At 34.5% G+C, this 16,113-nt stretch overlaps 1 protein-coding gene across 1 annotated transcript; it reads right to left on the bottom strand.

Moving 5' to 3' along the window:
- Positions 1 to 264: 264 nt before the first annotated feature.
- LOC131437219 (uncharacterized) lies at positions 265 to 4,883 on the bottom strand. The gene is made up of 3 exons (XM_058606403.1): positions 4,797 to 4,883; positions 525 to 804; positions 265 to 461 (listed from the first exon to the last, which is right to left on the bottom strand). Exons 1-3 carry the CDS (start codon positions 4,803 to 4,805, stop codon positions 358 to 360), a joined length of 393 nt encoding a protein of 130 aa, XP_058462386.1. The 5' UTR covers positions 4,806 to 4,883; the 3' UTR covers positions 265 to 357.
- Positions 4,884 to 16,113: the final 11,230 nt, after the last annotated feature.

Raw genomic sequence — 16,113 nt, 5'->3', positions numbered from 1 at the left:
ACTTTAAAAGCATGAATATTTTGAACGTGTTCTTTTTAGCAGGGTTCGTTTCTGGGAACTTAATTACGACTATGACGTAATATCAAGGTATAAACGATTAGTATTTTTATTTTTGAGGGACATGAGGATAACAACTTTTGACGTAATTTGGCACACGTGAACATCACACTCCCATGCAGAAATGGTGGTACACAAAAGTAAGTGTTGCATTTGTTTTTTAGTGCAGTCTTTATTTTGCGTTTCTCTGTTCTAGTAATACACCGATTCATGAAAATTTCAGACTCTTTATTCCCATCTCAAACATCACTACCTATTTACTGTACATCTGCAGTTCATCATTTGCAACCGCAACTTCATTTAACCATGGTAGCCATGTCCACGGCCTCCATGACCTCCACCGAAGCCACCACCATAGCCACCACCTCCATAACCTCCGCCTCCGAAACCGCCACCACCGAAACCTGAAAGTTGAAAGGCTTATTATTGTAGCATTATATATGATGATTACAGATGAATCGCAAAACCTCCTTGTCCTCCTCCAAAACCGCCATGTCCCCGTCCGAAGCCACCACCTCCGAAGCCGCCACCACCGAAACCGCCTCCATGGCCACCTCCAAAACCTCCATGACCACCACCTCCGTAGCCAGGATGTGCCGATTCAGCTCCTTCTAAATCATCGCTGGCCAGCGGCAATATCAGAATTGGAGCATCGCCATTTTGAAACGAACTCGGGTTTGAGGAGCCATAATCGGTAGCCGGCATCGCAAGTGTTGCTGCCATCAGACAGCAGATGAGAAATATTTCCTGTCAATTTGAAGTATACACACTAAATTATTATTGCCGTGTTACAGAAAAATTGTTTGCCGAGCTTGAATTTCAGTAAATAAATCCAGCGAAAACAGTTAGCTGATGTTTCAGCAACTGACAACTGTCAAAAATTTACTGAAAAATCAGTAAATAAATATCTTCTTTGCTGAACATTTCTATGAACCAATGCAGAAATTATTGACAGTATTTTACTAAAATTTCAGTAATCAAGATGTAATTCATGTACTTATTGCTTATTGCTGAATTTGCGGCAAGAGATATTAGTTACAACGAATCATTTTGCTAAAGCAAAATACGAAATAGGTCATTGGTTGTATTTACCCTTGATGGAAGACGTTGAGCGTGAATTCAGTGTAAATAATGAACGTTTCAATAAGTATGCACAGAAAAAAAATTTCTATCTTTTGACACCCTCTTACTTAATTTTGAGTTATGTTGGATCTATTCTTACATTTGGTCTTTTCATTGGTTTGTAAAACACAAAGAGCAAAACCATTTCGAGCCACTTGCCCTAAATTAGGCCATTAAGTGGAACTCCGAAATTGGATGAAAACCCAAAATTAGGTAATTTTCCTGTTCCGTGTAGCAATACTACACGCAGAGAAATGAATCATGTTTAAAATAATGAAACTGTTAGTAGATTTTTAAATTTGATTTATGTTGAATTCTAACTATAATATGATTGTTCTTAACCATTTTTCCCTTCAACATCAACAATGTTCTCTGTTTGATTTGAAACAAAATTTTGGTGTAGTGAAATGAAATTTTTTTTTTTAGCTGATTCTATTGTTGAAATAAACTAACTATTTATTGCATGTCAACCAAAGTTGAGTTGATGTTATCGGCAATGTCTATGTTGATTCAATTCTGCTATACCTTTATATCAAGAAAAAACCTGTTTTAATCCACCTAGTGGTCTAATGATGCCTTTCTCATATCAATCATACTAACATATAATACTGTGGTATTCTTCAAAATAATTTTCTTCGATTCTTAAAAAAATAACCGAAATTGGTTTGTTTGACCGTATACTGATAAAAACTATTAATTGGAAAATGTCGATTTAGAATTTTTTTTTAATTCTTCCCCATTTTAAGTGAAGGTATACAATTTTTAACATACTTTACCCTATATTTCCGGATCCTGAAGTCGGATCCGCATGAAATTCAGGAATTACGCATGGGACCACAGGACCTTTCATTTGAACCTAAGTTTGTGAACATCGGTTGCACCATCTATGAGAAAAGTTAGAACACATCTTTTCTTTTTTTTTGCACATTTTGCCCCATAACTCCCGAACCGGAAGTCGGATCCAAATAATATTCAATTTTTATGGGACCTCAAGACCTTTCATTTGAATCTAAGTTTGTGAAAATCGGTTCAACCATCTCCGAGAAAAGTTAGTGCAAAAAAACGTTACATACACACATACGCACATACACACACATACACACACACATACAACCACACAGACATTTTGCGTACTCGAAGAACTGAGTCGAATGGTATATGACACTCGGCCCTACGGGCCTCGGTTCAAAAGTCGGTTTTCACAGTGATTGCATAACCTTTCTATATGAGAAAGCAAAAATTGGTTCAATTTATTTATGATCTTTTTTCTGTTTAGATACAACAAAGACTGATGTTTAAATGTTACATATTAAGTTTATGTCTTATAAACCAGAGCATTTTTTTAAACAGCGTTTTTCCTCCCTCGGGTAGAGTTTGTGCGCGTTTTGAAAGTAAAATTTGATATACTTTTGGGTTTTGAACAATCATACGCTTGGATTGATTTATTTATTATTTGATTGCAGAAATCTTGACCGGACTGTTGAAGCACCAAAACATTGGATACTAATTAAAATACCTGGGCTTCATTGTAGTTTGTGAATAATTTTTAAGTATTTGAAAACGAGCATAAATCGAAATAAAGTAATGTCAAAAGTTACCTTGCAAATAATTTTTAAAATAATCATTTGTCTTAAAAACAAACAAAAATATGTGATTATAACAAAAATTAGCGTTAATTGAAATAGCTAAATTTCAATTCATTTATTTCAACTAAATAGTTTGTTAATTAAAAGCGTTAAAAATAATTAACTTAAACTAGAGTTCGTTCATTTTAAACAAATTTTTCCAATTGAATTTACTGTGAAATTGTTTGACAAGAAATTGACAGGAACGCACAAGTAAAATCTATGTTATCTTTATCAAAATATTGATTGAAACAAACTAATCCACTGAGAAAAAAATAATCATCATGTTTTGTAGTTTCAAGTAGCAATATTTGCAATATCAACCCAGATTTTGTTTTGTAACTATTTCAATAAAATTATTCGTTGTGTAGAACCCAAATTTGGTTATTTCTACAATATTTTTCTCTGCGTGTAATAGTGATCTCATTAGAAGAATTGCTATGAGTTTCAATCAACGAATTGTGATAAATCGAATACAATATCTTCGTTTCGGCTCTAAAAAGCAATACCGCAAAAAAACTAGTTTGACAATTGAGCAATACTGCGGTTATAGAAAACTCGAAGCGAACGCACCAATTTTCATCCTACCCTCAGAGTCAAAAGGTCGAACAGAGACAGCAAGTCTCTCTATAACTTGTGGTTTTCGTATATGAAATGAAATTCTGGAACTGATATGAATTGGAAATCTCTGCCAAAGAATGAATATTGTTGGCAGTTTGAAATTTTTAAATATTTAACACGAATTTTCGATACTTTCTAACATAATCGATTATAGGCCTCAATAGGAAAGAAATGATGTTTTAGTTCATATACACACTTTGCGAAAATCATGTAAATTTACGTCTTCTGTGAAAAGAATTTACGAGCGTCCAAATGACTATTTTTGCAAGTGTTTTAACACTTAACTTAACTTAATTCTGAGAGCTGACTAATGTAATGCAACGTATTAAATTCAAAGCCTGAATAAATTCATACCATTAAATTATTTCGTGTAAAATTGGTCGAATTTCGTTTTTTATGAAGGGCGTCAGTTGCACTATAAGAAAAACTGAAAACTACAAATGGCGTAATTTCAAGCATGCCTTATTATATTTGATCTATAAATATGTAGATGTTATGATCTAAAAATATGGTTTCAGTTTCAATGTCAAATTCCGCTTAATTAGCTGTAAAGGTAAGAAAATAATATATTTTATATGCTTCTTATTGTAAATTCCAGTAAACTGGGATGTTCTTTACATGTGAACCGATCAAGACGCAAATTTAAATGATTTATCTGAAGTGTGTGTTTAAATGATTTATCCGAAGTGTGTAAACAAATTTGAGACACTCCAAATACAGAGGTTTTTATGATTAGGAAAATCGCGCGAAGTGGAGAATTGAACTCAGGTAGGCTGCGTGAAAAACAATGGGCTTACACATTGCGATAAGTCCGTCCCATTTACACTCACGCTATATAGCGAAGATATCAGTTTCAGTTTTAGAAACAAATCAAAACACACGAAATATGCCTTTAAATATTCTAACAAATATATCATTAAGTATTCTCGTTAATGTCTGGTTCTGAGGACGTCAATCTTTAAGATTTTAATTCATCAAAAAGGACCGAACAATTTTTAAAATCAAATCGATTGTCGAGCTAATTAACTCAGAAAAAACGTGAATATCCATTCCAACTAATTTTCCTGTTGTCACGATCACTACACAAAGAATTTACCAATTGTTAATTTTAGCTTGAACTTTTCTGATATAACTGACTACATCAACTACACTACTATCCTAATCAGGAGAATCTTCATAAAACAATAACAAACAATTACTCGAATATGAAAAATTAAAAACTTTGTACGGTTCTAGTGAAACGCAAATATTTTTGTAAATTTTATTAACAATTCCATAAAAGGATTTCCCTACCGATTAGCGGACCGAATAACACATTTCAAAACAATACAAAAGAATCACGAAACTAAAAATAGCTAGTTTTGAACACACCTTGATCATAATTGTCACTTCTTTTAGGGAACACAATTCTTCAATATAACTGGTAACTTGGTTCAAAGGTAGTTTGGCTGCAACTGTTTGCTGACAGTCAGAGGTGTTGCGTTTTTATAAAGAAAGCAATTCCCGAAGATCCAGAAATAACAAAACATAAGACATGAAAGGTCGTCTAATTTCCTGTTTCTCAATCCCGCACTGCGCGGGAATCAAAGTCCAGAGGAATATCTAAGGGTTAGGAATATTTGTTTTTTTTTCTGAATTTTACTTTTCAATAATAGTAGACGATTTGATAGACTGGTACATACAAATGGATTTTGAATAAAGTACAACAACTAGGAAAAATAAAAATAATCGGTTTTTATACACGACTGTCATCAATTTTGATATAAATTATATCACGGAATTTTCAAAAAGAACGAGATATTCTTTTACATATGACAGATGCGTTTTCTTCTCCGCATTCAACGAAAATTTACAAGTGTTTTTGTATTATGAATGCAATTTATATGTGTAAAAATATGCACACTTTCCGGGTAAATTACATTCACTTCTTTTCATACGTTCTCTGAGCAGATTGATCAGTTTCGAACGACCTTTGTAGACAATTTCAATACTCGAAATTATTCATGAAACCCTCCTTTTCCCCTCCAGTGCTCGAATTGATGATCAAACATCCAGAAATTCCCATTTTTTTGCTGCAAGAGTCCAACTGGAGCGATCGGCGAGTGGAAAGGGTTGCAGAGAATGAGTTCCAAATTAACTCGAACATCAATGCTGCTTTGATGCGATTTCTTCACGGTTCAGTTCGGTGACCGTGAATAATGTGTTTTTGCCGAAGACGAACCAACCGTGGTAAAGTCAATTAACCCAAGTTCTACTTGTCATCGTCGCACCAGATAGACGTTGGACAATTTGGAAATTTACAGCGACTGGTCTTAGAACTGTATAAAATTAGGGGATATTTCCAACTTGTGAAGAAACTACGTGTAAAAAAAAGCAATGAAAATGCTGCTCAAGCTACGAAACGGAATACATCATTCGATTAATTAATCAATTTGCTCCTTGTTTGGAATTTAGTTAACTCGGTTTACGCTGCTTCAATGTGGGCAAATCCAGTTTTAATAAGTTGAGTAGAATATGTAGTATCGTATGATTTCGGGATGTAAGTAGATAGTCTTCTTAACACATTTCCGTTTTGCTTTTCTCTAAATAAATGATCAAGAATTGCTGCACCATCACACTTTTGATGGAAGTTCCGGTTACTCCTAGTGATATGCGTCATTAGGCTCATTTAAACAAAATCGACAAATCTAACATTTCAACCACAATTCTAAATGCTGTGCTACTGACGAACAAAGAACCCATTAAGGCTTGTTCGTGACAAAACCTGGACAGATCGAATTTAGAATAAAACAAATTGGCAGTTAGCTCAATCCAACATGCATTTTTTATTCACCGCAACACCGCTCGATAGGCCACAACTCGGTACAACATGGACTTCATACCGTTAAATCAATCAGACCAGAATAGCGAGGGAGCATCACAGTCTGCGTAAGAATTTTTCCTTCACGGTATATTTGCTTGTTTACCGTTCCGGTAGTGACGAAACTTTGACTTGCTCGACCACAGCTGCATATTGCCTGCCAACCCAAATATTTTTTATGAAATAAAATCTTTTCTTCCGTCCTCATCTACGCCGATCCGTTGCATATCAGTATAGAAAGACATTCCGGGAAGCTGCTTTAAGTCTTCCAGCACATAAGTTTCATTGTTCATCAACACACAAGAAAACATCGCCAAATATTCGCAAAATAATTTTCGAGCTTGAGTTTTAGCCGTCACATTCAGTTTTCTTCTTGAACGACTTCAAATCTGCTTAGTAGTATGCACGGAAGTAAGAAACATTTTTATTTTTATAGCCACACTACGTACCGAAAAATCTGGTCTCTTCTAGGCCCGTACCCAGGATTTCGTTTCGGGAGGGGCCCTCAGATAAAAAATAATGCTACTGATGATTACTTATGTATCTAATTTTTCTTTTACCGGCGTTTTTAACTTTCTATAACACATGTCTAAGACCTTCCAAATATTTATATAGCACAGCAATCCAGAAAACTTGTGATGATGCCATATATTTGCATTCCTACTTTAAATGACGACAATTCACTGCATAGAGTAGCATAGCCGATTCGTGGAGAACGGAAAACAATACTGGTTTCGGATTCAGGTTCCGGAACTAGTGGTCTGAAATTCCCAAACGAAACTCACATAAATTTCTACACGCTAATACTGGCTTTTTCTGATTTGAGGTAGTCCTTCAAAAGTAACAAGTACTCAAAGTGTGCTTGCGTTCATCTTTCTAGCCCTAAATCAGTATGTGCGGGATCCAGCGGCAGGATATCTTTCTCATCTGTAGAATCTTGCTTAAATAAGGCATGTTCGCGCACTTTCTCTTTCCGGTCGTCCAGTACAATTTTAAGTATCATTATTATTTTCATTTATTTGACCCCGGTGTCATTCTGGGTACGTGGCTGTCGGTAACATTTAAAATATTGAAACTGTTTAATCTTGTGAAATAACATTTCAATTTACTGATTACTCTCATAGCAACAAAAGAACTATTGATTCCTTCATGGATAGAATGGTATAATTAATTAATATTTATGCTAATTTTCCTTCAAAATAAGATACAAGTTTTCGTTTCGATAAGATATGTCATCGTGTTAATTTTTATCAGTGTATTCCATGTCGTTGTAGGATCATTTGGAATCAATTCATAATTTTGACATTTCCAGTAAATTTTGCAAATAAGTGACTCTTCAATATGTTAAAATTGGAATGCCACAACTTTTGTAACGCTTTTTAACACCTAGAAAATACAAAAAAGTAGCACGTGTAATACTTCGAAACGCCTCTAATTCACACAAGAGTAAGGCACGTAACGCCTTCAACTCACAAAAAAACTAACGCATGTAACGCTTCGTAACACCAAAAACTTATACAAAATAACATGTCACGTTTCGTAATGCCTGTAACTTAAAAAAAGTAATGCTTCGTAACGCATGTAGCTTACAAACGGTAGCACATGTAACGCTTCGTAGCGCCTATAGCTCACATAATAATAACGCATGTAACTCACCCCGTAACGCTTTGTAACGTCTATAACTTACAAGAAAGTAACGCTTCGTAACACTCCACAACTACTATAACTTAGTAAAAAGTAACGCACGTTACGCTTCGTAACGCGTATAACTTACAAAAAAGTAACGCTTCGGAAGGCCTACAACTCACAAAAACCTAACACATGTAACAAATAACACATGTCACGTTTCATAATGCCTGTAACTTGCAAAAAAGAACGCTGTATCGCTTCATAACGCCTATAACTTACTAAAAAGTAACGCATGTAACACTTCGCATCGCCTACGATTCACAAAAAACTAACGTACGTAATGCTCCGTAACGTAATAACTCACAAAAAATTAACGTATGTAAGACCTGAAACTTACAACACATGTAACGCTTCGTAAAGCCTATAACTTACGAAAAAGTAACGCTTCGTAATGCTCCGTAATGGCTATAACTTACTAATAAGTAACGCATGTAACGCTTCGTAGGACCTATGGCTTACAAAAAGGTAACGCCTATAATTTACGAAAAAGTAACCAATGTAACGCTTCGTAACGTCTATAGCTTACAAAAATGTAACGCATGTAACGCTTCGTAACGTCTTTAACTTACAGAAAAGTAACGCTTTGTAACGTTTATAACTTACAAGAAAATAACGCTTCGTAACGCTCCGCAACTGCTATTGTTTAGTAAAAAGTAACGCATGTAACGCTTCGTAACGCGTATAACTTACAAAAAAGTAACGCTCCGGAACGCCTACAATTCACAAAAAAACTATCGCATGTAATGCTTCGTAACGCCAAAAACTTATACAAAATAACACATGCCACGTTTCGTAATGCCTGTAACTTACAAAAAAGAACGCTTCGTTACGCATGTAACTTACGAAAGGTAGCACATGTAACGTTTCGTAACGACTATAGCTCACATAATAGTAATGCATGTAACACCTCGTAACGCCTATAACTTACAAGAAAGTAACGCTTCGTAACATTCCGCAACTCGCAACGTAACGCGTATAACTTACAAAAAAGTAACGCTTCGGAACGCCTACAACTCACAAAAAACTAACACATGTAACAAATAACACATGTCACGTTTCATAATGCCTGTAACTTACAAAAAAGAACGCTCCATAACGTCTATAACTTACTAAAACGTAACGCATGAAACGCTTCGTAACGCCATGATTCACAAAAAAAGTGACACATGTATCGCTTCATAACGCCTATAACTTACAAAGAAATAAAGCCTATAATTACAAAAAAGTAACGCTTCGTAATGCTCCGTAACGCCTATAACTTACTAATAAGTAACGCTTCGTAGGAGCTATGACTTACAAAAAAGTAAGGCATATAATGCTTCGTAACGCCTATAACTCATGAGAAAGTAACGGGTGTAACTCTTCGTAACATCTATAACTTGTAAAAAAGTAACGCTTCGTAACGTTCATAGCTTACAAGAAAGTAACGCTTCGTAACCCTCCGTATATCCTAAAACTTACTTAAAAGTAACACATGTAACGCTTCGTAACGCGTATAACTTACAAAAAAGTAACGCATATAACGCTTCGAAACGCATATATCTTGCAAAAAGTAATTTTTTTTCTCGCGAATCCACTTTAAATTTGATTTTTTTGTCAGTGTAGAAGTTGAACAGGCACCTTTTCAATATTTTTATTCAAAATCTTAACTAATTAAATGAAAATCACTCAGACAAAAATTTCTTGTAGGTTTGTCATTATTCAACTATAGCCGTTCGAAAAAAATAGGTAAAAGAAGTTTGGCCCTTTTCAAAAGACCGTCTAGATCAATTCTGGAAAAACAAACTATGCAAAGTGGATTTTCGTGACAGTCCTCATGTACAGAAAGTTTCATATAAATCTGAGAAGGTGCTACCATCTCCGAATAAAATTTATTGAGAAATTCGTCTATATGTGATTAATACTGGAACAGAGATGACCGATGGTTACCGTCACCCTATTTTTTAAATTCAAGAACAACTATTTCAGATTTAATTAAAACACGTAGCGAATTAATTTAAGGAATAGCAAAAACACGACTATGATTCGAATTATGCTAATTACGACTGATGTCCACTGCGAAAAAATATATGACTCATCTCTCGTCTGGAGCGTTTTGTTTTTCTCAGTTCTGTTTTGATCGAGGTTCGTTTCATGCCGCGAATTAAAATCGTCCGTTCGCCTTCATGGCTAATTAAGACTGGTTTTTTTTTTTTTTTTTTTTTTTTTTTTTTTTTTTTTTTTTTAAATAACTGTTTATTGGAAATGAGTTAAAATTAAATTATTAAGATTTAAATTGGGTGTTCAGCCACAAGTGGTGACTTTTCAGCCCTGTTATATATATGATTTGGTTATTACCATGAAGACATCATTTGCTTCCGCAATTCTGAGATTTTTGTGTAGGGAAAATTCTAAACCTACTTGTATTGTGTAATGGGGAAAAGGAACTTATATACTAACTTACTAACTAATACAGAGAGCGAATCGATTCAATTGAAGATTGCATCGATTTTTGTCGGAATTTGCTTATAATATTATGTGACATTACATCTAATGGTTCTATATTTGTGAGTCTGTGTAACTCATTTGTACTAAACCAGGGAGGACGCTTCAGAATCATTTTCAGAATTTTATTCTGAATCCTTTGAAGCGTTTTCTTCCTGGTGGAACAACAGCTTGACCAAATTGGTACCGCATAAAGCATGGCTGGTCTGAAAATTTGTTTATAAATTAACAATTTGTTTTTTAGACAGAGCTTAGAATTTCTGTTTATAAGAGGATATAAACATTTAATATATTTATTACACTTTGCCTGGATTCCTTCAATGTGATCCTTGAAAGTGAGTTTTTTGTCATACGTTAAACCTAAGTATTTAGCTTGATCAGACCATGTCAATTCCAAGCCATTCAATTTGAGAATGTGATTATTGTTTGGTTTAAGAAAAGAAGCTCTTGGCTTGTGAGGAAAGATAATTAATTGCGTTTTAGCTGCATTTGGTTTAATTTTCCATTTTGACAGATAATCACTGAAAATATTTAAACTTCTTTGTAGGCGACTGCAGATCACTCTTAGATTTCTACCTGTGGCTAACAGACTTGTGTCGTCACAGAATAACGATTTCTGACAACCAACGGGTAGATTTGGAAGATCAGAAGTGAAAATATTATACAAGATTGGAGCTACACTCGAACCCTGCGGAACACCGGCTCGTACGGGTAGCAATTCAGATTTACAATTCTGATAGCTAACCTGAAGAGTACGATCAGTTAAATAATTTTGAATCATTTTGATCAAATAAATAGGAAACTGGAAATCAGACATTTTTGCTATTAAACCTTTGTGCCAAACACTGTCGAATGCTTTTTCTATGTCTAGAAGAGCAACTCCAGTGGATAACCCAGAAGATTTATTTGATTTTATCATGTTCGTTACTCTGACAAGTTGATGAGTAGTTGAATGTTCATGACGAAATCCAAACTGCTCTGGTAAGAAAATTGAATTCTCATTTATATGAGTCATCATTCTTAACAAGATAATTTTTTCAAAAAGTTTACTGATAGAAGAAAGTAAGCTAATTGGGCGATAACTTGATGTTTCTGCTGGGTTTTTATCAGGTTTTAGGATAGGAATTACTTTAGCGTTTTTCCATCTTTTTGGGAAGTAAGCTAATGAAAAACACTTGTTGAAAATTTTAACCAGGAGTCTCAAGGCAACATCGGGAAGATTTTTAATAAGAATATTAAAAATTCCATCATTACCAGGAGCCTTCATGTTTTTGAGTTTCCTAATAATTGATTTAATTTCATCAAAATTCGTCTCAATAATGTCATCGTGTGATAACACTTGGGTTGAAATATGATCATACTTCAGTGAGACTTCATTTTCAATAGGACTCACAACGTTTAAATTAAAATTGTGGACACTCTCGAACTGCTGAGCTAGCTTTTGAGCTTTTTCACCATTTGTAAGAAGTATTTGATTTCCTTCCTTGAGAGCAGGAATTGGTTTCTGAGGTTTCTTAAGAACCTTAGAAAGTTTCCAGAAAGGTTTAGAATATGGTTTAATTTGTTCAACTTCTTTAGCGAAATTTTCATTTCGCAAAAGAGTAAATCTATGTTTAATTTCTTTTTGTAAATCCTTAACTATGTTTTTCATAGCAGGATCACGAGAACGTTGATATTGTCGTCGACGAACATTCTTCAACCGAATGAGCAGTTGAAGATTGTCATCGATGATAGGAGAATTTAATTTAGTTTGAGCTTTGGGAACTGAAAGATTTCTAGCTTCGATAATATAATGATTCAAATTATCAATTGCTGTGTCGATGTCCGCAGAATTTTCTAAAATAGTTTCATGATCCACATGATTTTCAATGTGAGATCTGTAATCCAACCAATTAGCTCTATGATAGTTGAATATAGAACTAATTGGATTAATTATAGCTTCGTTGGAAAGTCTGAATGTTACAGGAAGATGATCTGAGTCAAAGTCAGCATGAGTAATCGGTTCACTACAAATGTGACTTTGATCTGTTAGAACCAGATCAATTGTAGACGGGTTTTTCACGGAAGAGAAACAAGTAGGATTACTGGGATGAAGAACTGTAAAGTAACCAGCTGAGAGTTGATTATGAAGTATTTTACCATTACTGTTATTTTGCCTACAATTCCACTGGACATGCTTAGCATTTAAGTCCCCTATTACGAAAAATTTCGATCGATATCTTGTAAGTTTTTGCAAATCGCCTTTAAAGAAATTTAATTGTTCGCCGGTGCATTGGAATGGCAAATATGCTCCAGCGATGAAATAAATTCCATGAATGGTTTCAACTTCGATTCCCAAGCTTTCAATAACTTTAGTATTGAAAGAAGGTAAAATTCGATGTTTAATTTGCCGTTGGACAAAAATGGCAACTCCACCACCAATTCCAGTAAACCTGTCAAATCGATGAACCACATAATGTGGATTACTTTTCAATTTTACATTTGGTTTAAGAAAAGTTTCTGTCACAATGGCAATATGAATTTTGTGATCTTTGAGAAAATTATAAAATTCATCTTCACTCGATTTCAAAGATCGAGCATTCCAATTTAAAATATTCAAATAATTATTTAACATCACTGTTAAATTTTAAATTCATTATAATATTATTTGCAAATTTCCATCCGATTTGAAATGCTTCAAAAAGTGATGAAGTCGAATTCATTTGGATGATCATTTGAAAAAGTTGATCTTGTAGGTAGATCATTTTATTTTCAGTTATATCGCCTAAATCGACTTCATTTAAAGAAGCGAATGGCATTGAAGGAATATTTGTAGGTAGACTGCCATTAGAAGAAGATGATTTGGCCGGTCTACCTATTAATAAATTGTTTTCGTTAGAAGAAGAACTGCAAGGCGGTCCTGTGTTTTGATTATTTACATTAGAAGAAATAGGAGATAGATTTCTACCTAATATACCAGCATAACTGACATTAGAAGAAGATGATGACGAGGTCGATCTACCTGTCAATAAATTGTTTTCGTTAGAAGACGAATTGGCAGGTGCCTTAGAAGAATTTTCAGGTATGTTCTGTAAATTTAAGGTCGTTGATTTGACTTGTTGTCTAAGCGAACGAGCGTTTAAAATTTTTTCTCTGACAGGACATTTCAAATAATTGGATTTATGATTTCCATTGCAATTTGAACATGAAAATTTATCAGTGGTTTCATTCGTTGGACAATCGTCTTTCGAATGCGATTTACCACAATTCAAACACCGTATATCCATATGACAATTTTTGGTTCCATGACCGAAGCCTTGGCAACGACGACATTGCGTTAAGTTTGCAATACGATTATGCCGTTTATAATGTTCCCAATGAATTTTAATGTGGGAAATGAAACGTACTTTTTCTAAAGTTTTCAAATTGTTTACATCACTTCGATTGAAGTGTATTAGGTAAAGTTCATGGGAAATTCCAGAGCGTTGTTTAGAAGTACCATTCGCTCTTTTTTTCATAAGTATTACTTGGGAAGGGGCAAAACCAAGCAATTCTTTTAGTTCATTTTTAATTTCATCAATACTTTGATCATTTGATAATCCTTTCAAGACAGCCTTGAAGGGTCTGTCTGATTTTATATCATATGAATAAAATTTATGAAGTTTTTCGGACAAATATCGAATAAGACGTTCGTAATCTTCCAATCCATCCACCAAGACTCGACATTCTCCTCTTCGTCCGATTTGAAATGAGACTTTTACTTCCGGGAGAAAAGTAGAAAGCTCAGTACGGAATGCTTTGAAGTCGGAAATCATCACCGTCACTGGTGGCATAGATTGTTGTTTCTTCCCAGAACGACAAGCGTCCATTTTGGGAATTTTTGAAGAATTTTCTTCTATGTCGCTACAATCGGATTCAGGAAGAATCTCGTAAATATTGTTAGACGGCATAGGATCAACGGAAGGGAAATCCGTCCGTTGTCTTTTATTTTTACATTCAGATTCTATAAGATCGTGAATGTTATTAGAAAAATGTTGAATAACGGATTGTGATTTATTCCGTATTGAATTATTTTTAGCCTTAGGCTTGTTGCCTTTCCGGTTGGACGCAGGCATTTTTGAAATTAATGAAATTTTAAATTAAATTAACTAGGCTAAATTAGTCTTCGATTAGACTCCTAGCTAGCCTTAAAAAAGGCTGATTAATTTCTTAGTCACTCTAATATCACTCTTTGTAACACTTAGTCACTCTAATATCACTCTTTGTATCACTTAGTCACTTAGTTAGTGATTCAGGTAGCCTTGAAAAAGACTGAAGCCTTGAATCAATGAAACTCTAGGTAGCCAGAAAAAAATTCCAGGAGCCAAGAGCTATACGCGTGCGGTGCGAACGACTGTTCAACACCGACTGAATTAAGACTGGTTGATTCACGCATTTACTTGACATTAGTATTTTAGGACTGTTTGAAAATCTATAACTGAAAGAAGTTTCTGCGTCGGTTCGTTATATGTTTAGTTGTGCATTCAATCCTACATCACAGTACCTAAAACGATGGATTATCTGTCATAGGGTACACCGAGATGATACACAATATCAATAACTCTGCTGCTAATATTCTGTGGCGGATTTCAAAAACAAAAAAATATGGGGATTCCCGCACACAAAAAATTATCACGTCTATCACTTTCAACGAGTTTTTCCTCTTCTACAATCTAGAACTACAATTTATTACAACGACTCTGAAATAAATCACATGACTATAATGTGTAAACACTGGTGACGTGATTCATAAAATATCCCTATTAGTTATCTCCACTCATTGAAACCATTCAATAGTTTAATTTGTTTCCAATCTAGTGAAATGAGATTCTTCTTTTTATTTTCAGCAGTTTACAAGGCTCCTAGTGATTGGTTCTACAATTGGTTTGACGGTGGATGGCTCGGGAAGTTTTCTTCTAAGTGATGAATGTTTTGTAACAATTAATTAAATTCTGAATAAACTGCAGAAGATGGATGCCAAAATGTTAAACATCCAATCTGGTCTGGCTCAAAATTTGCGAAATCTATGAATTTGGCTTAGTTTATCGTGTGTAGAATCAAACCGACGATACGACCAGCCACTCTGAATAAAAATCGAAATGAAAAGTGTCTGTATGCGATTTTCCACAAGTTACCGTAACTTTGAACTACCCCTCGGAAACTTAAAATAAAATGTTCTCGAGCAATTCTGTGCTGGTTGCTGCAAAACAGTTACCATGGAACCAACAATACCAATAAACATACAGGTTTTTATCGAATAATCACCCAATTCAAATCAAATCAAATTTTAAAGATATTTTCTTATTCCAATCGAATCAGTTCTGGTGCTTTAAATGGACATTTTCGCCAGTTCGAATACTTGTCAAAGGGATCGATGATTTGGTTTTGGCGATGTGTTCCACTCCGGATCATCGAAAGTGCATCAATTATCTAACTCGCACATATATATTTATGAAAAGTGATGATAAGAGTTTATGATAGTATCTTTAAACAAATCACACGAATCTTTACATCCTCTGCCTATATTTGCAATCGAAGGTGAAGTAAGGTGGTTCCGAACATTATATTATCAATGTAAATTTTCTTATCGGTAAACTATACTTCTGCAATATACCTTAATTGTGTATTGTTGAAATG

This window comes from Malaya genurostris, chromosome 3 (genome assembly GCF_030247185.1).
Source record: "Malaya genurostris strain Urasoe2022 chromosome 3, Malgen_1.1, whole genome shotgun sequence".
NCBI classification, from domain to species: domain Eukaryota; kingdom Metazoa; phylum Arthropoda; class Insecta; order Diptera; family Culicidae; genus Malaya; species Malaya genurostris.
The sequence above is the reverse complement of the archived record's forward strand: the minus strand, read 5'-3'. Positions and strand labels throughout refer to the sequence as shown.